Genomic DNA, 25,221 nt, shown 5'->3' on the forward strand with positions numbered 1-25,221 from the left:
ACACATACATATGACAGAATTATGTCAGTATTGCAACTTGGCTTAGACTGATGTCCATTTTTTAGAATTTGTAGTGTCGCTACACAAAACTATTGACATACCTTTACCATCATTATTTTCTTGATGCTGAGGCTAGACCATATCAGGAAAACTGTTTCACAGTACCTTTATAATTAAGCACTCCTCAGCCGTCCTCTCGGTGTGGATTGCTACTGCTGGTTAATCTTCAGGGGTGGGGATCTGGGGAGGCAAATTTATGAAGGAGAAAACTAGGTTACTTATCAGTAACTGGAATTCTCTGAATATATTGCCTCCACAGATCCACACTAACCCTCCCTCCTTTCTTTAGAGCTTATGATTCACAATAGCTGGATAAAAATGAAGGGACTGGGCACTGTGATGCTAAAAACCCTGTCTAAAATAATTTTATGAGTCCGTTGAGGCAAATTACCCATTTGGATACTTGCTCTAAACAACTTTAGGATTCACATATAACACATGACTTTATGAAAATGGATTTGTAGCAGTGACATCTCAAAGGTGGAGTTAACTGCCAAATGATTAAGCTTCTAAAACCCTTCAAACTGTGTTTTTTGTTGTTTTTTGTTTTTTTAACTGAACGTGTATTGAACATAAGTCAAGCCAAAAGAATTTTTTAATTTTATTTCATTAAATAAATTGTAATCATTAATAAAAACAATATATTGTTATAATTTTCAGAAATCCCTGCTGAGGTTTTTTTTTTTTTTTAAATAAAGAAACTTGCATCATCTCCAACTGCAAAAAGATAATCAAGGATTCTCTTTCTGCCAGGTCTACCTATTTTTCAGAAATCCAAAAGAGGCTGTCTGCTTATACTAAGCAAGGATAACTGAACTGTCTTTGTTTTTTTTTATCAAATTTATATGGTTTTTATTTTGCAATACAAGTTTACTTGGATTTTTGTGGAATTTGTTGCTAATTTGTGATAATAACAGGAAATCATTGCTATTAAAATACATGTTACCTATCTTGTATTTTACTGTTTTAAGGAATTTTATACTGCTTGAAGCATACATTCTGTGTGGTTAATGTAGGGATAACTTTAATTTGATAATAAAATTAATATAAAATATGCTCATTTAAATGGAAAACAATTTACACTGAGAGTGTTTCAAAGTGTTTAGAAACCATCCCCAAGAAGGATTATTTATAGGAATAGTTTAAAGAAATGAAATATTCAGATTTTGGCTAGGAAGAAATAAGAGCAAAAAGAAAAACAAACAAACAAACACCCACAACCCAAACTCTGCAATTACTAAAGGTTGAACACACAGAAGAGAGGAGTTAAGAGATATATCCTTTCAACATAGTCCCTGAAAAGCTTCTTTTAGGCTTTCTCCCATTACCACTGCACACACCTTTTCACAGCTTTAACTTTCTCTATCTATAGACAGTCTACAGATGTACCTACCTAACTTTTCTCATACCTTCCAATCCTGCGCTTCAGTCTTTCAAAGATGCCTTCGAATGTCTCATAGCTAACCCAAGTTCCACGTTGCCAAACCCAAATTTCTTGTTGGAATTCCATTCCACTTGACTCTTCCTCCCTTCCTCTTTCTGTGAGCAAACACATAATATTCCAAACTTCTAATTTTAAAATACTAATTCCATGATTTGCTTTGACAGGGAAAGAGACCACAACACAATGTGGATGATGATGCTTTTAATGCCCAGGGAAAACAACCCATCCCAGCCTTCTACAATTCAGTTTCCCCAAGATCATTCTGGAATTAATGAAATTGCATGACAACTGCATCATCTAACTGCAAAAGTAAGTTCTCTAAATGAAGCAAACAATTTTTTTGAAATTAGAGCTTTGCCATCAGTTTTAATCAATTTAGATACAATTTTGTAGGTTAAAAAATACTGAAGCCAAACATGCCTGCAGTTATCCCCTGAACAGTACTCCACTTCCAACTCATTAGGGGTGAAAGCCTATAGTCTACAACAGAAGTTCACAGAATCACAGAATGGTTGAGGTTGGAAGGGACCTCTGGAGATCATCTAGTCCAACTACCCTACTCAGGAAGGGTCACCTAGCCCAGGATTGTGTCCAGATGGCTTCTGAGTATCTCCAAGGATGGAGACTCCACAACCTCTCTGGGTAACCTGTCCCAGTGCTCTGATAACCTCACATTAAAGAAGTTTTTTCTCATGTTTAGACAGAGCTTCTTGTGTTTCAGTTTGTGCCTGTTGCCTCTTGTCCTATCACTGGGCACCACTGAAAACAGTCTGGCCCAAAGTTAGAAGTTCCGAGTTACAGGAAAGATTTTAATGGCTTTTTTTTTTTTTTTTTAAACTTGAACATATTACAGGCATAGTACCTCTTAAGAACAGATAAGGCTATATAAAATTTGGCCCTTATCACTGAGTCTCACTGAAGAATGATTTACTGCTCAGCAACAATTTTCAGATTTTAAATCATGTTACTGCAATCAGCGGGCATTATTCTATGTACTGGTTGCTCCTATTTGGAGCAACAGGAATCCTGCTTCACAAATAACGGACCACTGTTCTTGTTCACTCCCTGGCTGTGCTTCTCCATTTAAGGACTTAAATCCTCTCTGCTTCTCCCTATGAAAGCAAAGACTTAAGACACCCCAGACACCATGGCAATTGTTGCATTCTACCACAAACACAATTTTTTTTGCCTTTTTGCAATTTCTGTTTCTTGCTTTTATATTATCTTATATTTTTTTCATTTTTTCATTTCATATTTTTCCTACTACATTAACTTTACTGTTGCTATTTTGCAGTGTTTCTTCCTATGCCCTAGATTATACTTTTTTGCTTTTATCTTCATAGAGAGCTTTGGTTTCTATATGTTCCCATTCAGTATTATCATTCCTCTTCCCTGCTTATTTGTGGCACCACCTCTGTTCACTGGGACTTCCCCCCCCCCCCATATTTATCTGTGTTTACTCTTCACTCAGGGACAGTTTTCTCCTTGCTGCACCACGCTAACAGGGAGAAGGATAAAAGACAATGTAATGTCTATTATGGCAATGTCTACTGAAATCACAGCGTCCCAGAAATGTTATCAATTGCTGCTTTCTTCCTTCACATGTTCTCTAGTCCACTTGAGCCAAGCTAGACAAACTTGTATCTGAATTACAATAAAGCACTACACAAGTCTCATGATATCATACTTATACAATTATTTCAAATAAACCTGTCATGATGATTTATGGCTAGAAGAATGTAAATGAAGGTAATAAAGAACAATTTACAGATTTACTACGCGTTCTTCCCTTTCTTCTTTGTTGTTTTGGCTTTATTTTGACTGGAGGTAGACAGATTCAAGTATAATGAACCTTCAGCAGGGATATCTAAGGAGAAATTGGCAAAAGAAAGGAAACTATATTGGAAGGAGATTAGTAGAGCTAGGATACACTAGCTCTAGCTATGATGACTTCAAAGAGTAATGGGCCTCCTTACTCCTGCACTTTTAACCTGACTCAGTCAAGTAGCTCGCACCAGTAAGAAAGAAGTGGATGCAGGGTACAGATCCTCAAGCTCGCAATCTAATTTAAACTAAGTCCACATGAGTCTACATAAGCTTCAGATAACACACATATTACACTACTAGAGAACCAAAAGACACAGGTTCTTACACATTCATTTGCTCAGAGTTTGGCAAGAGACATTTGACAGAAAAATTCTATTCCTCCATTTTGACTGATATCCCTCAAGCGATGAAGACTTCCAAGCTGTTATTTTACTTCACTTCTTAAGAAAATACAGGTTTCCTCTCTCTGAATGATTTGGGAGATTTTTAAGCAATATACAATTCAAGTTATCTAACTGAAAAAAGACGACAGACAAATGATACTATTAAGTTTGCTGTTGACAATTTACTACTGCAAAATGAAAATAATTCAAGCAAATCTAGTAAGAGAAAAATTCCCTTGAATAAGCTGAAGTGGTATTCAATTGGAAACAATCCAAGCAAGAACAGAGACATTCCTGGGATGTGGTAAGAGTACACTTGTAATCAAGGAGAAATGAAATGATTCTTTGGAGCGAGGGGTCTCCTGTACAAGAAACTGGAGGAAAGGACTGAGCACAAGCATAGATGCTGCAATTTGCTGAGTATGTCCGTCTTCTTGTTTGTATCAAAATCCTTGCAAGTTACGGTCAAAAAAAAAAGTCAATTTAATAAATATGAAAGTGGGGGAGGGGGAAGAAGTCAAATTACAATGCTAAAAACCAGACTTTAACATTTCTAGTTTTGTTTGTAGGGAGAATTCAGTATGGCATGTATGTAACAGCTTAGATGCAAAAAAGTATGTGCTTTACACTTGCAGAGGGTGCTTTTACCTTCTCTAATTCTTCATACTTTTGATTTGTCAGTTACAATGACTTTGTTTTGAGACATCATTTCCTTGTGTTGCAGAACTTTATACACCACTGTACACCGTAGACATACTATACACATGCTATAAACAGCATTGTATGCTTTACAAATTAAGGGAAACATCTATCCATATTTCAAAGGATAGAAAATAGATCTGGACTTCAATCCAGTTCCTGTGAAAATCTGTGGAATTACTGGCTTTTACCATGAATACAACTTGTAATCAAAAATACTATTTCCACATTACTATAGTGATGTTATTGCTTGCTGTATACTTAAAACAAACAAACAAAAAAACTGCCACCACCAAAAAACACAGCAAACTCCTTTTCTTACTCCTTAAGCAACATACCAAAACAATCCTCAAATTCTTCAGTTTGGACCAATTAGAGTGTTATTTTGAACTCTTCTTCTGGGAGACCCCTAAATAGTCACAGTGGTTCAGAAAAGGACTGAAAATAGATGGACTGAAATGAAGAGAAGAGGAACGGAGTAAAACTTCAGTTCTGAAAATCTCACAAATTACACGGAAGCCACAGAGCTACAATAAAATTACAAAGAGAATTTAAACCTACTCTAACTTCTAGGCTGGGCTAGCAGCCACACTGTGTTACATCCTCCAGCGGAGACTAATTCAACACAGGTGTTCTTTCTTGGGCAATTCTGAGAACTGACGTAACCTTACTTTGTATTTCATCTATAGACAATAAATTCTTAAGGAAGTATGTGGAAAAATAAATTTGTGATGCTTTCTTATTAGGATGCTAACATCACTGATATACAGAAAATTCTCTCAAGGTACAATGATTTTCTTTGGGGAAAATTACATGTTAAATTGAAGTCTGCATAAATCCTAACTCAAGTATTATGTAGATATTACGTAAGTACATTATAAAAATGAAATTATATATGGATTATATGTTTCTACGTAGACATACACACACAACCTTAGAAGTCTCATTTTCAAACATTTATCCTCATAACCAATAAGCTAAGTTATAAAAAATAGGCTGTTTAACAATAAAAGTATTTGACGTACACAAAACTTGGTGCCTTTAAATTCTTTACATACAGAAGAAAATGGAATGTTGAAGTTTAGTAAGATTTTTCAAGGGGACACTGTCAGGAATGGTAAGTCCCAAATATTTATCTTTTTTTTTATCCCAGCTGCTAATTTTTACCTGGATTCAGAAATTTATGTTTTTCCTCCAAATACATTTTAAGCAAGCAAACAAGTAACGTAAGAGGTCAAAAACCAATCCTTTAAAAATGAACCACCATAAAAAGCACAGGTATACTAACACTTCATATTGAACTTTTAATGGTTTAATCAACTCTATGAATGGAAAAAACAGCAAACAAACATTTTAGATACAGCTTGATATAAAAGGTATAAACCACAGCACTTTTGCATACTCACTAGTTTTGCACTGACAAATGCGGCAACCATTTTGATCCAGTTTGAAACTATAGATACAGTCTTCTTCAGTCAAAGTGCAGTTCACCAAGATCTCACAGGTGGGTGGACCTATTGTGATGTATGTTGGTTCTAAAATATAAGAAATATAAAACACATGAATAGATTTGAAATTAGTATTTTAATTATGTTCACAAAAAGGTATACATGATGCAACAGTGCAGAGAATCATTTTTAATTAATTTTGCTTCTGATTAATTTATATTCTTGGTAGCTCTCAAACAATTCATGACACTGAGGCTTTTTTTTTGCAGTGACATATACTCATCATGTAAGCAGTATAAAGCAGCATAAAAACTGTAAAAGTGAAATAGAGAAAAAAAAACACTAAAACTTTTGATCACTAAATAGCTCAGAGTGAAATCAGCATTCCTGCACATTCATTTTAAAACCAAATGTAAGATACCTATTCTTTCCCCCCTTCTCTCCAAAACAATTTTGTGAAGACTTTACTATGCAGATTCTTTTACATTAGAAACTGAACAGACAAAGCTTTCCCCAATTCTTGGTTGACTGATTGTACCAAGTTGCAAATCAAAGCACAAGATTCAGTGGATCAGACCTTTTCTTTTGTGAAGAAGACCACGCTTCTTCTGAAATTTAAAGCAGAAGAGAGTTTGAATATGAAAAGGGGATGAAAGATGTACTGCCTGTGAAAGATCTCTTCAAGTCATTTAGCAGGACTACCCATTAAAGACATTACTTCTTACAGTATATTTTGCAATACTAGGTCGTGCTTTTTAAAGTTGAAGACCATATTGCCAGTTATTAAGCATTTATGTACAGTATAATACTATTTTTTGACACCATTTGAATACATAGGAATATGAAATCTGATTTAATATATATGGTATCCAGAAATGTCCACGTGTTTTAATAAACAAAATTATTAGAATAAAACAATACCCAAAGACATATGAAAAGAGCAAGCAATCTCAGCATAACCATTGTTAAACAGGACACAGGAGGAAAGAAAATATATTGTTTCCCAAATTACTTTTTGCTGTGTGAGACTAATTTTGTCTATCCTATACATATATATTTCTAAATAGAACTCAAGCACTTGAGAACAAAGGAATTAATAGTTATAGACTTTATTAGTATTATACAAAGCATCTAGGAAACACAAACTGAATAACCTTTAAAGAAACCACAGCTATCTGTGTGACTTAGTTTCACTGTTTCAAAATTGTTTGAATTTATCCTGTTCCTCCTCAATAAATGAATATTTTAAAACAATTACATTTTAAATAAACTCAAAAGATGAACTGATATATTATGAAAATATGGAGAAGTAATACTAGCCATCAGGGCAATAAATCATAACATGCACATGTTCGTTTATACAGCATGCACATTTTCATGGACTGGAGACGGCAACATGTCACTTCCCTAAACCTGATATACTGAAAGGCAAATTTTGCCATCCTTATGTAAAGGTAGTTAGCCTTCACTCTTAGATTAAGAGAGTAAAACACTAATCAATATTTATGAAGCTGTTAGAAATGCACAATGTCAACCAAAATACAAAATTCTGTGTCTACTGGTTTCATGTCCAGCATGCAACTTTTGCACCCATGCCTTCCAGGCAAGAGAAGTAAGTTATCCTATTAGAACAATTCTGCTTTCTGCTTTCATTGTCTTTTGCAATTTTCTGATTTCATAGCTTCCTCCAACACTGCTCTTCCCTTCACAGCAATTTACAACAGTGGCTGAACATTTTTAATCCCTTTTAAATTAGGGCAGCTAAGTACAGAGTTTGGAGGAAAAAACTGCATGGAAGGCACTACAGTGAACTTAGAAGATTTCAATCTTCTATCTCAAAGGTCAGGGTTCAGATTCCTCACTTTGAAACCTTCAATATAACATTCAAATTTTGATACTTGTGTAATTTTTGTAGGAAAAGTTATCTGTACACATTATACATATATAAAATGTCACTAACAGCCTTGCTCAAATACAAGCTGGAAATTCAGATAATGGCAGTTGTGTGTCTGTAGACCCCTCAAATCATCTAATTTAGGTTATAATTATTTTAGATTTTTTTCTTTCTAAAAGACAGAGATTATTAGGTTGTGGGGCAAGTGAGAGATTTTAAAATCTCTGTGAGATACTCATTTCACAGCTCAAAATTTGCAACTTTTCAATGGAACTGTAACCTTAATGAGCAATTTATTTTAGAAGCCACGAGTCTCCAAACTAGAATTTTTTAAATCTCAGTGAACTCTCTGCATTTAAGTTCATTCAGTAAACTGCACCTGACAATCATATGAATATCTAATACATTTTGCAGCTTCTAAAATTCGCAACTTCAGCAAACCATTAGCTTAGGCATCCAGAACATATTGATATGTACCGATAATCAAAAAGCTCCATATATTATTCATATCAGTTTAAGACATATGGTATACAACCCATCTTTGGAAACAAACTCATCTTTAGCATCTGTACCTACTCTGAAAACTTCCTTTCAATAACAGTGAGTTTACTCACTGATGTAGTGATACTTGTAAGGGCCATATGAAAAGTCTTTCCTCCAATAAGCTTCCCGTATAGCATTGGTGCTAAGTTTCTGATTTGCCCTACTTTACAATATTCCCTTTACCACAGCACGTTCTCCAAGCAAGGGACTCTGGACAAACAAAAGACCACAGTACAACAGTTACTCTAAAGCCATATAAGGCTGACTGGACAGCCAGCCCAAACCCTACACTTTAAATGATAAAAAGAGCCACAATAATGCATATAATTGCTAGTAGTTAAAAGTGCTATGCATCATATGAAACAAATACAACCCGAAGCAAAGTTCATGGACAGTAAAATGAGTTGGACAGCTGAAGGAGACCATAGCTTTGTCCTGTCACTGAAGAACAACATAAACACCTTTGCACATCTTGAAAAAGGGTTAAAATTTTGTTTTCCATTAAATTATTTTTTTGTAAAACAGTAATCTAACTATACTGCAACTTGATGAACATTTCAAATGCAAGTCAGTCCATGATTTCCTGTTCTTAATATCTCACTTTACATCACAACAATGTTCTGCCTACTTTGTGGTATATTAATCTCCTCCTTTCTCCATTTGAATATATTCACAAATACAGGAAATAAAGCAATCACTTAGCCATTTTGGCTATTAAACTGTTTTGCGAGCAAACTATCTTGTGAAACTGTCTTGCACAAACTTGAAAGGCAATATTCTACCATGGTTTAGCACGCTACACAAGAAATAACCTACAAGTGCTACAGTACCACGTAACAGTCTCTCTGTGCTTTGGAAGGCCAAAAATAAAATGAAAAGTAATTGATAAGGGAATAAACTTGTAAATAACCATGACTATATAAGATACTTACTTCATGATTTAATTTAGTCTAAATTTAAATGGTGCAGAACAGTTAGGTAAAGTAAGTAGTTCATTTATTTTAATTAAGAGGGAATGATTCCCTAAATGGAGGGAAAAAAAATTCTGGAAAGCGATGTGTAAACTATGAAACTAAATCTGCAGATTATTTTTGGAACAGGGGAAAGTATCCTATATCTACAGCGTACAGTGCTGTATAAAGATAGCACTGAACAAGACTAACGGGTAGGTATATATGAATATATGCTAAAAAGATTTTTAGTTTATTTTAGGCTAATGTAAGGACAACATCACTATCACCTGGTATGATGCTGAAAGCAAAGAAATAGGACAAATCCCAAGTCTGATCACTAGTATTTTATCTTACCTTCTTTCTCTTTTCTGTAAAATCAAGCTGTAAAATCTTCACGTATGCAACGTACAAAAGGATGCATTTAGAAAATATTTAACATACAGAGTACTAAAAATAACTTACAGAGCATTTTTGTTTTAATCCTTCAAAAATAGTAACATATTAGTAATGCAATTACTAGCAATCAAATAACTTTAAAAAAACAACAAAAATTAACTGAAAGCTGAAACGCAGTTTAGTATTCATTGATCTTCTTGGACATAAAACAAGTCTATAGAGAAACAGAAGAGTTACGTTTTATCCCCCTTCACTGAACCTCACCCCTCAAAATAAGTTCTCTTTATATTCAGGTATAATCTAATATCTATAAAAAAAGAAATCAGTGGATATTTGTTATATATTTTTCTTGCTAAGTTATCAAAATTGTATTTTTGTGTTTTGATACTCGTGTCTGGGACACGAGATACACTAATTCTGAGATACTACTATTGCACCTTGATATATTCAGTAGTGCAATATTTCTTACTAAGGACAAAATTAAACCATTGCTATATTAGTTAAAAAGACTGTTGTTAATCCTTTGTTTGTTGTATTATTCTGTTATCTTCTACTTTTGCATCTGCTTTCAGCATCCTGAGTGTTTCCAGACAAACTTACAAACATGTTTTTTCCTCTCCTGTCCCTAAAGGTAAGGCCTGAGATACAGTAATTTTATATGCATGCCTGCTTCTCAATGAGCTGCAAGTAGAGGACAAAAGAAATAATTTAATTCCCTACTCCCACATGTGCAAAAATGCAGCTGGGGAGGGGGAACTATTAACTCTTTTCACTTCGCTAGACAAGACTCAACAAATAAAGCCAGCTCTGCTGTTGCCAGGCTTCTGGCTATTTGAATAGGCAGATAGTAGTTAAACTTGAAAAAGCATGTAAGACCACATGATCGGAGTTAGGCTTTCACTGCTGCACTTGGTAGAAACTGCAGAAGAAAGATCCAGCGCACACATGACCTGACAATGGGTGGGAAAAAAACGTGCTGTTTCTGTCTGTATGTTTTATAACAATAAAACTATATTGTAGAAAGAAAGGGTGAAGAATATACTGAGAAGAGAATTGAAGGGAGGATCTGAATGAAAACAATGGTCTTTTTAATAATCACAGGTTTTGCTGGTGCAAAATGCTTACATTTACGGTTAACTAAAGATTTTTATTAGAACATCTTGTTTCCGTACTCTTTGAGCTTGAAACTTTCCATGCTGAATTTCAGTGCAGAGTATTATTTGTTTGCTTGCTGTGAAGTTGATAAAAGTCTTTGAATTCATTTTTGACATTCTTTTACTCCACTATAAATACTCTTCAGGTAATAAAGAGAATTATAAAGGAAAAAAAGATGAAGTTTACAGAATCATAGAATGGTTGAGGTTGGAAGGGACCTCTGGAGATCATCTAGTCCAACCCCCCTGCTCAAGAAGGGTCACCTGGAGCACGTTGCACAGCATTGCATCCAGGCACGTTGTGAATATCTCCAGAGAAGGAGACTCCACAACCTCTCGGGGCAACCTGTTCCAGTGCTCTGTCACCCTCACAGTGAAAAAGTATTTCCTCATATTCAGATGGAACTTCCCATGTTTCAGTTTGTGCACATTGCCTCGCGTCCTGTCGCTGGGCACCACTGAAAAGAGTCTGGTCCCATCCTCTTGACACCCTCCCTTCAGATACTTGCACACGTTGATAAGATCTCCTCTCAGCCTTCTCTTCTCCAGGCTAAACAGGCTCTCTCAGTCTTTCCTCATAAGAGAGATGCTCCAGTCCCCTAATCATCTTTGTAGCCCTTCGCTGGACTTGCTCCAGTAGTGCCACATCCCTCTTGTACTGGGGAGCCCAGAACTGGACGCAGTACTCCAGATGTGGCCTCACCAGGGCTGAGTAGAGGGGGAGGATCACCTCCCTCGACCTGCTGGCAACACTCTTCCTGATGCACCCCAGGATACCATCGGCCTTCTTGGCCACAAGGGCACATTGCTGCCTCATACTTAACTTGGTGTCCACCAGCACTCCCAGGTCCTTCTCCGCAGAGCTGCTTTCCAGCAGGTCAACCCCCAACCTGTACTGGTGCATGGGGTTATTCCTCCCCAGGTGCAGGACCCTGCACTTGCCTTTGTTGAACTTCATGAGGTTCCTCTCTGCCCACCTCTCCAGCCTGTCCAAGTCTCTTTGAATGGCAGCACAGCCCTCTGGTGTATCCGCCACTCCTCCCAGTTTTGTATCATCAGCAAACTTGCTGAGGGTGCACTCTGTGCCTTCATCCAGGTCATTGATGAAGAAGTTGAACAAGACTGGACCCAGTACTGACCCCTGGGGGACACCGCTAGCTACAGGCCTCCAACTAGACTCTGCGCCACTGATCACAACCCTCTGAGCTCTGCCATTCAGCCAGTTCTCAATCCACCTCACTGTCCACTCATCCAGCCCACACTTCCTGAGCTTGTCTATGAGGATGCTATGGGAGACAGTGTCAAAAGCCTTGCTGAAGTCTAGGTAGACAACATCCACTGCTCTCCCCTCATCTACCCAGCCAGTCATTCCATCATAGAAGGCTATCAGATTGGTTAGGCATGATTTGCCCTTGGTGAAGCCATGCTGACTACTCCTGATCACCTTCTTGTCCTCCACATGCGTGGAGATGGCTTCCAGGATGAGCTGCTCCATCACCTTTCCAGGGATGGAGGTGAGGCTGACTGGCCTGTAGTTCCCTGGGTCCTCCTTCTTGCCCTTTTTGAAGACTGGGGTGACATTGGCTTTCTTCCAGTCCTCGGGCACCTCTCCTGTTCTCCAGGACCTTTCAAAGATGATGGAGAGTGGCTTAGCAATAATGTCCGCCAGTTCCCTCAGCACTCGTGGGTGCATCCCATCAGGGCCCATGGATTTGTGGGTGTCAAGTTTGCTTAAATGATCTCTAACCCACTCCTCCTCAACCAAGGGAAAGTCTTCCTCTCTCCAGACTTTCTCTCTTGCCTCCAGGGTCTGGGATTCCTGAGGGCTGGCCTGAGCAGTAAAGACTGAGGCAAAGAAGGCATTCAGTAACTCTGCCTTCTCTGCATCCTTCGTCACCAGGGCACCCACCCCATTCAGCAAAGGGCCCACATTTTCCCTAGTCCTCCTCTTACTGCTGATGTATTTGAAGAAGCCCTTCTTGTTGTCCTTGACATCTCTAGCCAGATTTAATTCCAAACGGGCCTTAGCCTTCCTCGTTGCATCCCTGCATACTCTGACAACATTCCTATATTCCTCCCAAGTGGCCTGTCCCCCTTTCCACTTTCTGTAGAATTCCTTCTTCTGGTTGAGTTTTGCCAGGAGCTCCTTGCTCATCCATGCAGGTCTCCTGCCTCCTTTGCTTGACTTCCTACTCATAGGGATGCACCGCTCTTGAGCCTGGAGGAGGTGATGCCTGAATATTAACCAGCTCTCTTGGACCCCCCTTCCTTCTAGGGCCCTAACCCATGGGATTCCTCCAAGTAGGTCCCTGAAGAGGCCAAAGTTTGCTCTCCTGAACTCCAGGGTTGCGATCCTACTTGGTGCCCTGCTGCCTCCTCGCAGGATCCTGAACTCCACCATCTCATGGTCACTGCAGCCAAGGCAGCCCCCAACCTTCGCATCTTCCACCAGTCCTTCTTTGTTTGTTAGTACGAGGTCCAGCAGCACACCTCTCCTTGTTGGCTCCTCCACCACCTGTGTCAAGAAGTTGTCACCAATGCTCTGCAGGAACCTCCGGGACTGTTTGTGCCTAGCTGTGCTGTCTTTCCAGCAGATATCAGGGTGGTTGAAGTCCCCCACGAGAACCAGGGCCTGGGATCGTGAGGCTACTTCCAGCTGTCTGTAGAAGGCCTCATCGACTTCCTCTTCCTGATCAGGTGGCCTGTAGTAAACACCCACAACAGTGTCACCCATGCTAGCCTGCCCTTGAATCCTTACCCATAAGCTCTCGACTCCCTCTTCATCCACCCCTAGGCACAGCTCAACACATTCCAGTTGCTCTCTCACATAAAGAGCAACTCCACCACCTCGCTTTCCTGGTCTGTCTTTCCTAAAAAGTACATAGCCATCCACGACAGCACTCCAGTCACGCGAGCTATCCCACCATGTCTCTGCAATGGCAATGAGATCATGGCCCTGCGACCACACACACATCTCTAGTTCTTCCTGTTTGTTCCCCATGCTGCATGCATTGGTGTACAGGCATTTCAGGGAGGTGATCAAGCATGCAGGTTTCTCAGGAGGGATACAAGAGGATCCTCCATAGCCACATCCCATGCGCACTTCCCTGGCTGCATTCACCTGCTGGAGGCGTCCTGACTTGCCAACCACCCTGGCACTGTAACTCTCCCCTTCCCCCATCTTTCCTAGTTTAAAGCCCTCCTTACCAGGTTGGCCAACCTGCTGGCAAAGACACGCGTGCCCCGCTTAGTGAGGCGGATCCCATCTCTCGCCATCAGTTGTCAATCTTCAAACAGGGTCCCATGGTCACAGAAACCAAAACCCTGTTGCCAACACCAGCGGTGCAGGCAGTCGTTAATTTGCAAAGTCCGTCTCCTCCTCCTCTCATCCATCCCCCCTCACTGGCAGGATTGAGGAGATGATGACCTGGGCTCCCAGACCCTTGACCACCACCCCCAGAGTTCTGAAATCCTGCTTGATGGTCTCCAGTTTGCCCTTGGTGTCATTAGTGCCCACATGGAACAGCAGCAGTGGGTAATAGTCCGAAGCGTGGACAAGCCTTGGCAGTCTTTCCATGAGGGAGAATTACCGTGTTATTTGCTGACAGCAGTAACCATACTTGATCAGAGTCATTTTTTGTCCTCCTGTAAGTTTATACTTTAAAAACAGCTTCTTTCAGCCTTTCATCTCATACTTCATCTCATGGCAGGGTATTTTTATTATTATTAAATGAAAAATACTTAGAACGAGCTCCAATTTTTTTTCCACTTTGGCTTTATTTAATTTGGAATGCGATATTCCAACTCCAAACAGGCTTTGTTTTACACTTTCAGTTACATCTTGTAAGGGTAGTACCTACTCCAGGCTTTTACAACATTGGCTTTAAGTAAGGAAATAACTATTGTGTTTTAATTTTTTCTTCCATATATTGTTAAATACAAATGAACTTAAAAATAAACAGAGAACTCATATTTCTGCTTCTAAACAGCTGTTAAAGCCTGGACCACAACATATCTTAACCCAGCACTTGCTAGAAACGTAAGTGGACAGGTTTTTGCACTGGTGAATTCTACCAATTTTTAGTTCCACTCACAAATATTGCCCTGTCAACATAAAAGGGGAAAAAAAGCCAACCATATTATCATAAAATCATTTTATTTTACCTTGGCATGAAAGTATGACAAAAAGTATGTATCGAACACCTGGTTCAATTAGTTTTTTTTTGATTCAAGCAGAATGGTTAGACCACCTAAACAGTCCTAGGAGGTCTGACTTCTCTTGAAAGCATCTGTGCTCCTACTGCACCTCTACTTAATAGCACTCTAAGCACGTGTGTCTGAAAGTTAGTGTATCCTACCAGTGTTCGGCACAATGTCTCAAACGTATCAAAATATTATTTGCAAATATCATAATAACAAACTACAAGACAGTGTGGGTTGACAGTAGTTCAGAGAACGTATATCTACCAAACAAAACCATGCAAACACAAGATGTTTTGGACCCAAAAGCAGAAACTGAATCTGTTAGAGAATAACGAATACACAACTTGTTCACCAAATACACATCAATAAAATATTTGATGCAGCCTGGTGCAATGAACAAAAGCTCTTATTTGGCATCAATGCCTTACATCATCCAACATTTTTTTTGCCCAAATAGAATATATTTAATGTACAAAATAGAAGATAAGTGTATTTTTCTAAATTCCAAACTAGACAGAATCAAAAGTCTCCATATATTTGCAGCATTTTGCTTATGAAAGACTGCCAAAACATCACTACTAAACAACTGAGCATTTCATCCGCAGCAAACATTTTTTCATGCTGCCACCACAGGGTCAAACTACTCCACACAATACAGAAAAATAATTTACAAAGCAACATTATATGACTGCTGTCTTGCCTATATTAATACATTTAGGCTAAGAAACTGGATTGTGCTAGTGGCTTTGTGACTAGCTCACTTTTTTGCTGCTGAATGACCTTGTGTCTTTTATAGCTGCTAATTTTAATAAAAACCTCATCCTGTTTTCTGACTTTATAGAAGACAGAAAACAGAATCCTACCACTGTACACAGAGACTGCCAATCCCTAGGCACATGGAGTCATTCACAGATACATGTAAATCAGATTTTGCTTTTGAAGGCATGTCTTACTGCTTATTGTTCGACTATCTACAGTACTGTAGGATCTGTAGTGGAAGCCTGTCATTCACTCTTTTCCTTTTTATAGTTGTTTAAAATGCTTTATCTTGAGGAGTTTCATATTTTTTCTGAATAGGTTTCTGTGGCACGTTCATGGCTACGGAAACATGCACTCTTTTTGCCTTCCAGTCAAAGAGCATGGTTCTTGAAGCCCAGAAAGATCTGCTTTAATTCTCATACCCGATATCTACTTTTGTACAACTGTTGTGCTATTATGCACCTGGGCCTGAAATTCTTTGGTGCAGTAGGAGTAACCAGACCTATCTACTCAGACAAAAGAATCTGGATGACAAGGTTAAAAGTTTGATGGAACCAGTATGATCCACACCCAAGATACAGCTTTTAATACTTCTGCTGCTGGGAGAGAAAGATTAACATAAACAGATTTTGAACATCTTGGATGTAATTCCTTAAACCTCTCTCCCCCTCAACTACATACCTTCCTGGGTCCTTATCCCACACATTCCCCGTTAGTTATTTTTGAGACAGTCAAAACAGATCATACAAACACAACTTTAATGTATTAAAGATTAGCTAGGAGAGTAAAACAGAAAGCCAAGAGGGGAATTAATCAAAATACCCAAGAATTTAAAGATCCTGCAAGATAATGGCAACGTGATTAGAAGGCTGTTCTCAGTTATCCATATTGCAGCAAGCACAGGAATTCCAGCAGTACACCTCAGAGGATTATTGCATCCTATATGAACATGCACCTTAGTTTTCTAATACTTTAGAACCTCAAATTGTTTATAAAATATTTTTTATCTGAAGGTTTTGGTATTTGGTGTCTTGTTTGCTCCTATGTACTATAGTTCTGAAAACATGCAAATAACAACTGAATGCATTCAATGGACATATCATTTTGTGTTTGGACACAGAATCCTTTCCCTGCTGCACATGATGCTTTCCAGTTTATCTCGGTTCTCATATTGCCACTTACTACTCCACTACTGTTTTTCAGACAAAGCTACAAACAGCTATGAAAATTTTGTGTGTGTGTGTGTGCATGTGTGTGTATATGTATAAATACATATATATGTATTTAAAAATATATAATATCTACTTTACAGCATTTCCAGTCAACTTTCCATTAACAAAAAGGTTTCAGTCACAGAAATATGTTTCTTCATCAAAACTATAAAATTTTAAGCTTTGTAGAAACATCCATACAGAGAGGTTGAAAATTATCTTTTGACAAGATCTCCATCCATGAATATCCAAAACACCTTCGATTTAATTAATTTCACTGAAAGCCTGCAACCTACCACACAAGTGTTTAGTTTTTATTAGGAATTTAAGAGAACAGTCCTTTAACAAAGTTCATTGCTAAGCAGACAATTTTTACATTAACTGAATATAAAAAGCAGGGCCCTGGACCTCACAAAATGCAAATACTTTGTATTTTATTTGTATTTATTCATATTTGTAGATTGAATGTTACTGGCATGTTTAAAACAAAGTTTTAGTTATTTGCTTTGGTAGTTACTATGTAGTATAAATTGTAATCAAGCTATTTCAAGGAATGATTTGGAGAATACTGATCATACAACTAGAAGAAAGTTGTTAGTGTTTTCTTTCCATATTTAAAAAAAATTCTATATCTGTTTTGCCATAGTTATGATTCAAAGGTTTAGCCAGTTGTTTCTATAAATTTTCCGTAGTTTGGACTGAAAAGTTATTTGACTACTAATTCTGTGATATTTTTCATTTCTTTTGTGACTTGCTGTACATTAAATGAAAATTATAGGACAAAATTCTGCCCACTTCTTTCACAGCAGTAGTCAGAGAGGATTATTGCTATTGGAAGTCAGGAAGCACTTGCTCTTTTAAAAGGCTAAATTACAATCAAGAAAAATTTCAGCATACAAGTTCATACCAACAGTGACACATGAACTTTAGAAACACACCAAACTAACCATTATGCAGCACAAAGAAGTTATCAGGTCTGAAGATAATCCTAAATTTACATGTAGAGACTATATAGCCATAATTGTAGTATAATATATGGCTGATCCAGTCAGTGCTAGAACTCCCCAACCTCTTCTTCCATATTCACATATTATTAATGTGAACTAGCTTAGAGTTTAGCTAAAGACAGATAAAATAATTTCTTCTCCAGATCCTTAAACAGGTTGGAACATGCAAATACATTTTCAGTGTATAACATAGGGAAGCTTTATTTCTAGCTGTGAACACCAGTGTACAATTTCATTTTTATCCCCTTGGACCAGTAGGTCTGATCACAAAAAAAAAGTTTTCATTTTTAATGGGAAAACAAATAAACTAATCCTATAAATTCCATAAATAAGCTCTGTCCATTGCTGGTTCCAGTATTTTTCACAATAGTAAATTATGTAGAGATTTTTCCTGGCTGTACAACATTAAGAAACTTCAAGCAGAAAGGTCTTATTGTAAGCCATATACAAAAAGTACAACAGTACAGGGTTCTAGAAGGCCCAAAATTTCATAGGAAATAGAAAGTGAAAATGTATTCTGGAGGAGAAAGGAAGGAAGGAAAAACAAGTCGAATTTCATGTTCTAGACGTGAAAAGAGACCTCTAACATCAATAACATGTCTGTGTTTGGGGAAAATGAAATAGCTCCCTCTTCTGTATTATTTTATAATACAATCTGTCTCTAAAAGAATTAATACTTTCTGATCCTAGGAAACTAACATCAACTGACTTAAAGATAGAATCAATGCATTCAAGCATTTATCATAAAAATTAAAAATAAATATGTAAGTGAAGAGTAGCCTAACTTTTAGTCTAATATCTTACCTGATAAATGGCTAAAAACTGTTCCTGAAGGGTGTGCTGCTTAACAGCCTTTCATTAGGGTCTACATACTTGTTTGAATTTTGTCTGCTGTCCAAAAAAGTTAACTGCAGTCGACTAAGCAGCAGCATGTGTGTTTACTTAAGCTTCCTGGAAAAACATTCATATCATTCCAAGAGTGACTAAATGTTTTCCATCCTCATAGTTAGCATTCCAGGCTGCCCCCGCCCCTTCACTTCTTTACATGAAAAATATCAGTCCCAAGCCCAGAGCAAGAGAATTTCCTTCCTGGGTTGGAAACACCTAACGTTCATGCCTTACAGGAATTTTTCTTCCCAGTTTAACTGTGTGTGTAAACTATCAGTGTTTCATATGTAAGTATTTATAAAATGTTTGCGAGGATATAAAAAGATGAGATAATTTTCTTATGTCACACATAGGTAACTATAAAAATACATTCACTTACAGTTCCAAACACATAGTGTAGTCTGGCAGAAAGCTTTTTATTTCAAATTATATTCATAGTATTAATCTGAAACTACTTAAATATGTATTTTTCCTAAAAAGTTAACTCCTATACTCAAAAATTATTTTTATTGCTAGTAAATATAAATATTATGTCATCTCTTAATTGATTCTGATGGAAAGACTGATTCAGAATTATACCACTGCTGCTGAACAATTACTTCTACTATACAGACCTAAGGTAAATCTGTAGGCTCAAATTCTACACTGGTGAACAGTTTGCTGCACCACTGACTTCATTATGAATGAATCAAATTTCTTTTAACTGGACTGTGGCTGTTTTAAGTTAATGAAGTGTTGGACCTGCTAAAGGAACTGAACTGAATTAGATTCAGTGCTAGAGTTTGGAGCCCTTTATTGATGAAAATGTTAATTCCTTTTTGTGAAGATAAAGTGTCAGCCATAATGACAGCAAGATAATGTAGGCCTTATTCATGAAAATCCTTTGAGAGGACTTTGTTTAATACTTAGTTTCTCATTCACAGTGTATGTTGGAACACTTCCATCTGTAACCTGAGGGCTCAAACACAGAACAGCTTACTGTGAGATAACAAATTACACTGTCAGCTGATTTTGTTGCAGCTTTCCATATGAATACTTTTAGCCTGTGGGAGAAGCAAGGAAATATAAGTAGACTTTAGACTTCTTTTCTCGGAGACATTTTCAACATCAATGCCAATTCTAGTGTACTTATATTTATTGTCTTGTTTTCAAAAAAACCCCCCAAAACAAAACAAAAACAAAACAAAAAAAACCAACAGACCCTCGTATTTTCCTATTATCCTACTGCATATCTTACTTCTTGCAAACACAACTAGATGGCCTGAGGGGAACATGGTTACTTCTATTGTACTTTGTTCGGTGTTACTCATTTGACGTTACATATCAATACTGATTAGCTGTTTTAAGTTCCAGTATCCATTATTTTTATTTTTAAAATTTCATTAAAAATGCGGTTACTACTTAAAGCACACTCATTTAATTTAGAAAATGCAACTGCTAAACCAACTGAGAAGCAAGCAGTTCTAAAAATACCAGCATTAACAGAAGCTGGATTTCCAATGGGTTCACAGCTTCCTACAATTGGGACTTGTACATAGACCAGCTCCTGTGAAGCATCTCTGAACCTACGAAGTATGAGTCCATAATGCAGCTTCACATTCCCTTGTGGCCCTAGAGACTCTCCCCCGCTTTACCTAGCCCTCTGTTTTCATAACATCCGTGGAAATGGGGCATCTTTGACACTTCTGTGTCAAAACGTGTTGCAAGAAGCCATTGGCTCTAAAGTTGTGGAGAAAGCACAGAGGGACAGTGTAATTACCTAAGCCTTGGATCTTACGGAAGGCAGTCCAGAAAATGGAGAAAGAAGGAAAAAAAATGACTAAATGGATAATAAATTAAACAAGCAAAAGGCAAATCCCAAAGCGTCAATATGATTCCAGCTGCTATACAGAAGCAACCATCAGAAGCTTAACACTAATTCTCTGGGTGTGATCCACAGAAGAGGATGGGGCAGTTTTTCCCAAGTCTCACTAGTGGGAGGAGATGCCCACCTTGAAAAGCTACATACACTAAAGAGCTCAAGACAGGGAATCCACTGATGAATGAATGAACGGCACAGAAAAATTTTGAGCTGTGCTTGGAACCTCTTCTATTCTGCAAGGGGCGAGAGCTCCCTTTTCTACAAGGGGAAAAACATTCTGTCTAAAACATGTTAGCAAGGTATTGGACTTTGTTGTTAAAGTTTTCTTCTCACACCAGCTTTAGTTTCTTAACCTCTGGTCTCAATGTTTGACATTGCCCTCTCTTCCCCTCCCTATTACACTATCTCTATGTGAGTATCTCCAGTCCCGTGTCGTACCAGTGACCCTTGCCTTCTGACCTCCTCCTCCACTCAGACGCAGTGTCCTCAAATTAGCGGTACCCCTACTCGCATCTTGGACTTTTCTCACTTTTATCTACAGTCTCCTTGTAGAAGTGCCACTGGCATAATCCACATGCACTGCTTTGCCAGAAAACTGGCAAGAAGTGCCAGTGGTAGACATGCTGTAACAAGAGACCTTGCCAGAAGAGCTTTGATCACTTTGATGTTTACTTTAAAAAAACCCCTACATATTGATAAGCCACAGCTGTCACCTGGGTAAACATGAAAATGACACATGAATTACTATTATTGGGTTCAGTTATGTATGCAGTTTCCTGTGTGAATCTCCTTTCAGTGAGACTGAAAATGCAAACTGTGATTCCCTAAAGGAATCAAAAGGACAACCTTAGTCAAAACATTCCACAGAAGGAATTCTGTGTTTTCCTCAGCAACTGTGTTTTCCCCTAAAACGCATCTTCCCTCTTGCAATTCAGATTCATTCCTTCCTGTCCTATCCTCCAGGGATACAGCCAAACATATTGCTTCCTTTTTCTTTTGCAACAGCCTTTTAGGCACTCAGAGACAGTTATTCTCATTCCAACTTCGTCGTCTCCTCTTTAAGCTAAATCAACCCAATTTGTTCAATCTGTCCTCATAGGACATGTTTTTTAGACCTTGGACTGGGCTCATAGCTCTCCTTCAGACACTTTTCAGCTTGCCTGCATCTTTTTTGAAGGAATGGTGTCCAGGAAAGGACCTAGTATGCCAGCTAAGAATTTACCCATGGCTAAAGAGAGCAAAAGGATTACTTCATGTCTTGCAAACTGCACTCGTTTGTAATTTCAGTATTGTGTTTGCCTTGTCAAGGCTCCGTTGATCTATGTTCAGCTTTTTCCCTTTAATCACTAGACTCTTCTCTCAGAGAACTGTTTTTTAACAATTACTCTGATTCCAGACTCATGAAGATTCTCCTCCAAAAGTCGTACATTGTATTTTTCCCTGTTGAATTCAATCAGCATTTTTCTGGCTACCCTGTCTTAAAACAAGTGTGTGAGTTCACATTCATCTCTCTGAGACACTCTCTGCCCTTTCCAGCTTTGTTGCCTGTAAATTTAGTAAATTCATCTTCTGAGTTTGCAAGTTTGTTAGTAAAAACATCAAACAGAACTGGACCCAGTACAGACTCTAGTGGATACCAATGACGGTTGAATTCAAAAAAGGCTCTCCACGGATTTGAAGACCAAAACCAATACCACAGGTTGTATGTGGACTGCTACACACATACCCCTTTCCTGCATACATTTTCACCATGTTCCTGCCCCACTCGCACAAAATCTTTCCAGGGAGCTCTCGTGTAAAGGATTTAGAGTGCTTTACTCACCCATAACCCTTACCCTAGCATCAGTAGAGAAGATATAAATATGGAAGAAGGGAGGGCAGTTGAACAGTTACCCTTGTCTCCCTGTTGAACAAATTCACGACAAGCATTCGGAAAAATTACATATTTCAAACTGATTTGGCTGTCCAATCACTCAAATGTGTATCATGTGGGCTACATATACATATGGAAGACATACACTATGTACACTGCAGAGTGTGAACAAGCATTAGAAATGGTTTACTGTGGAAAATTGATATAAATAGATTCTGTTTGGTAACATTATGTACTATGACTGCTATTCCTTGATCTCTAATATAGAGAGCTGTGAATAATGTTTTCTGTATATCTGAAGTCTCTGTCATGGTTGCACTCAAGTTTCCTTGCCTGTGTCATCCCAAAGAATGCCACAGTTTTCTTTATGAGGGAGCAGGAATGTTCTACTTTGATCTCAATTTAATGTGGTAAAAGGACTGAATATGGTCATGTGCTGACATTTCTTGGGATAATTACTGGAGTAGGTATCATGATTTTTTTGTGATTAAACATTTTCAAAATTTGAACTTAACCATCACAAAAAGGAGTTGTTTGTCCACAACACTATGATCCACTCCAACTCATTTTATCATACCTTAGTGTACCATTTGAAGAATACTGCCATTTAATACTTCAGGAACTTGTATCCACAGAGTTTCTACCACATTATACTTAATTTGAGACTGCAATTTTTTTTGCAAATTTAATTCAAGAACAATTTCATAAAGATCTCATGCCAACTCTATCTTGGAGATTTAACCTTTTTCTTTCAGTTGTTGGAATGTGATTCAACCACGTTAATCTAACAGAACTTAAGTCTTGTAAACTGAATCTTTATTTCAGACACCAGGATAAAAAATAAGAATGCCAGAAGTGTCACACCCAGCTCTACTGCAAGCTTTCTAGCAAAGATTTCAAATCCAAAGACAAAAATCAGAAATCAGGTTATCAAGCCCAGCTTCAATAGATGAATATGGTGGGAGTTAAACAATATTATTTCTCATGCTCCACCCTAAAGATTTATGTCGTCTTGAATTTTATTGCTTACACCTATTACAGGGAATACAATTGTTCACATGCAATCCAGAAATGAAAGAGCATTTTTCTTTAGGTTACCAAATATTTAAAGAAATCTTTATCAACAATAGAATATTTTTTTCACATACAGCTATCTCCTGCCTAACGAGAGATCTGTGGAACTCATTTACATTTAAACAAGATTTTGACTTGAAACCTACTTGCATTTTAAGGGTTCAGAATGGCATTTTACCTCTGTCTTTAGAAGGTAAAACTAGGTATAGTTATACTAGAGGTAAAACTAGGTACAAGTTTTAAGTGTGCACTTATCATAGGATGTAGCTTCATAGTAAAACTAGTTTAAGCAGCTCTTACTGCATAAGTAACTGCTTGTGGTTGTATGCTAAATGAAACTGAGTTAACAACATCATTTGGTCCTGGCACCAACAACTATGGAGATGAAAAATATTTTGGGGGCAGAAACAGCAAGACAATAGTGGCAGAGAGTAGACATCTTCAGTCAGCTTTGCCATCAGAGAGAGAGAGAGGAAAAAAAAGTAATGTTTAGTTATAGCTTACAACCACAACTAGATGAACTGCCAGAAATTTAAACCTATCTACAAGAACAGGTATCTCCTACACAAGTTTCACTGAAACTGATTACGAAACATGCAGACAAGTAACTGAATTGGCAGCAGTATTCAGTTGAAAGACAGAGTGAAGAAGTCATAAATGACTGATACTAATAGCCTCTTACTCTGGATCAACTGTAGCCAGGTTAGATCCACAGACAGCTTTGATTAGAACTTGTCAGGCAATTTCACATCCCACAGACCACTGTTCTCCAATACTCAAACAAAAATAAATGATAGACACATATTTGACTAAATGTTCTGTTCAAAATACTAAGGAACTAATATCTGACATGCTCAAAGTAAGTTCTCACGATTGAGTTTGGCTGCTGGCAAGCCAGATTTTTTTTACATGTAAACAGAAGTCTGATGAGAAATAAATGCACACTTTAAAAACACTAATAAGCACCTTAGGTCTCTGCCCTATTTTTCTTGATCTGATGCCTATTTTATTAATCAAAATATGGGCTCGAATTGGTCCATCAGCAGCTTAAATTGACAAAAATCAATAATTGAAAGTTTTCAATAGGCATTAATAGGCATTTCAGTAGGCACTTTCTTCCTGTTTTAGGAGCTGAAGCATACTTAAGATTCTAGCAGAAAATAATTGTTTCCTACATTCTACCTTATTTCCAAAAAGTGAAGCAGAAGTTCATGCAAAAAGTAAAAACAATTTCTTAATTAAGAGACATAACATACAAAAAAATAAAAGTAAAGTATATTCATGAAGAACTTCCATAATACAGCTTGCTTAAGTATTACTATACACGGGCATTTGAAACTGAGCTATAAAAAGAGCATTATTTCACCATAATATGTTCTCTTGTGGTCAAACATTCAATAGTGTGAGTCATAGAACTGGAAGACATTTAAAAGAAATATGTATACCCTTACAATCACCAATAAACTACTGTCTCAAACTCACCAGCTAATTTACATTAATTTTGACCATTTATTGAAAAAAAGTCACTTTAAGTAACACTGTTT

At 37.5% G+C, this 25,221-nt stretch overlaps 1 protein-coding gene across 1 annotated transcript in view; it reads right to left on the reverse strand.

Moving 5' to 3' along the window:
* Positions 1-25,221, reverse strand: part of CRIM1 (cysteine rich transmembrane BMP regulator 1) — a 218,404-nt gene that overhangs the window by 49,210 nt on the left and 143,973 nt on the right. Inside the window, exon 8 of the mRNA XM_067293293.1 lies at positions 5,820-5,948. Within this exon, the coding sequence (XP_067149394.1) occupies positions 5,820-5,948 (129 nt within the window). The remainder of the gene's footprint in view (positions 1-5,819; positions 5,949-25,221) is intronic.

This window comes from Apteryx mantelli, chromosome 3 (genome assembly GCF_036417845.1).
Source record: "Apteryx mantelli isolate bAptMan1 chromosome 3, bAptMan1.hap1, whole genome shotgun sequence".
NCBI classification, from domain to species: Eukaryota; Metazoa; Chordata; class Aves; order Apterygiformes; family Apterygidae; genus Apteryx; species Apteryx mantelli.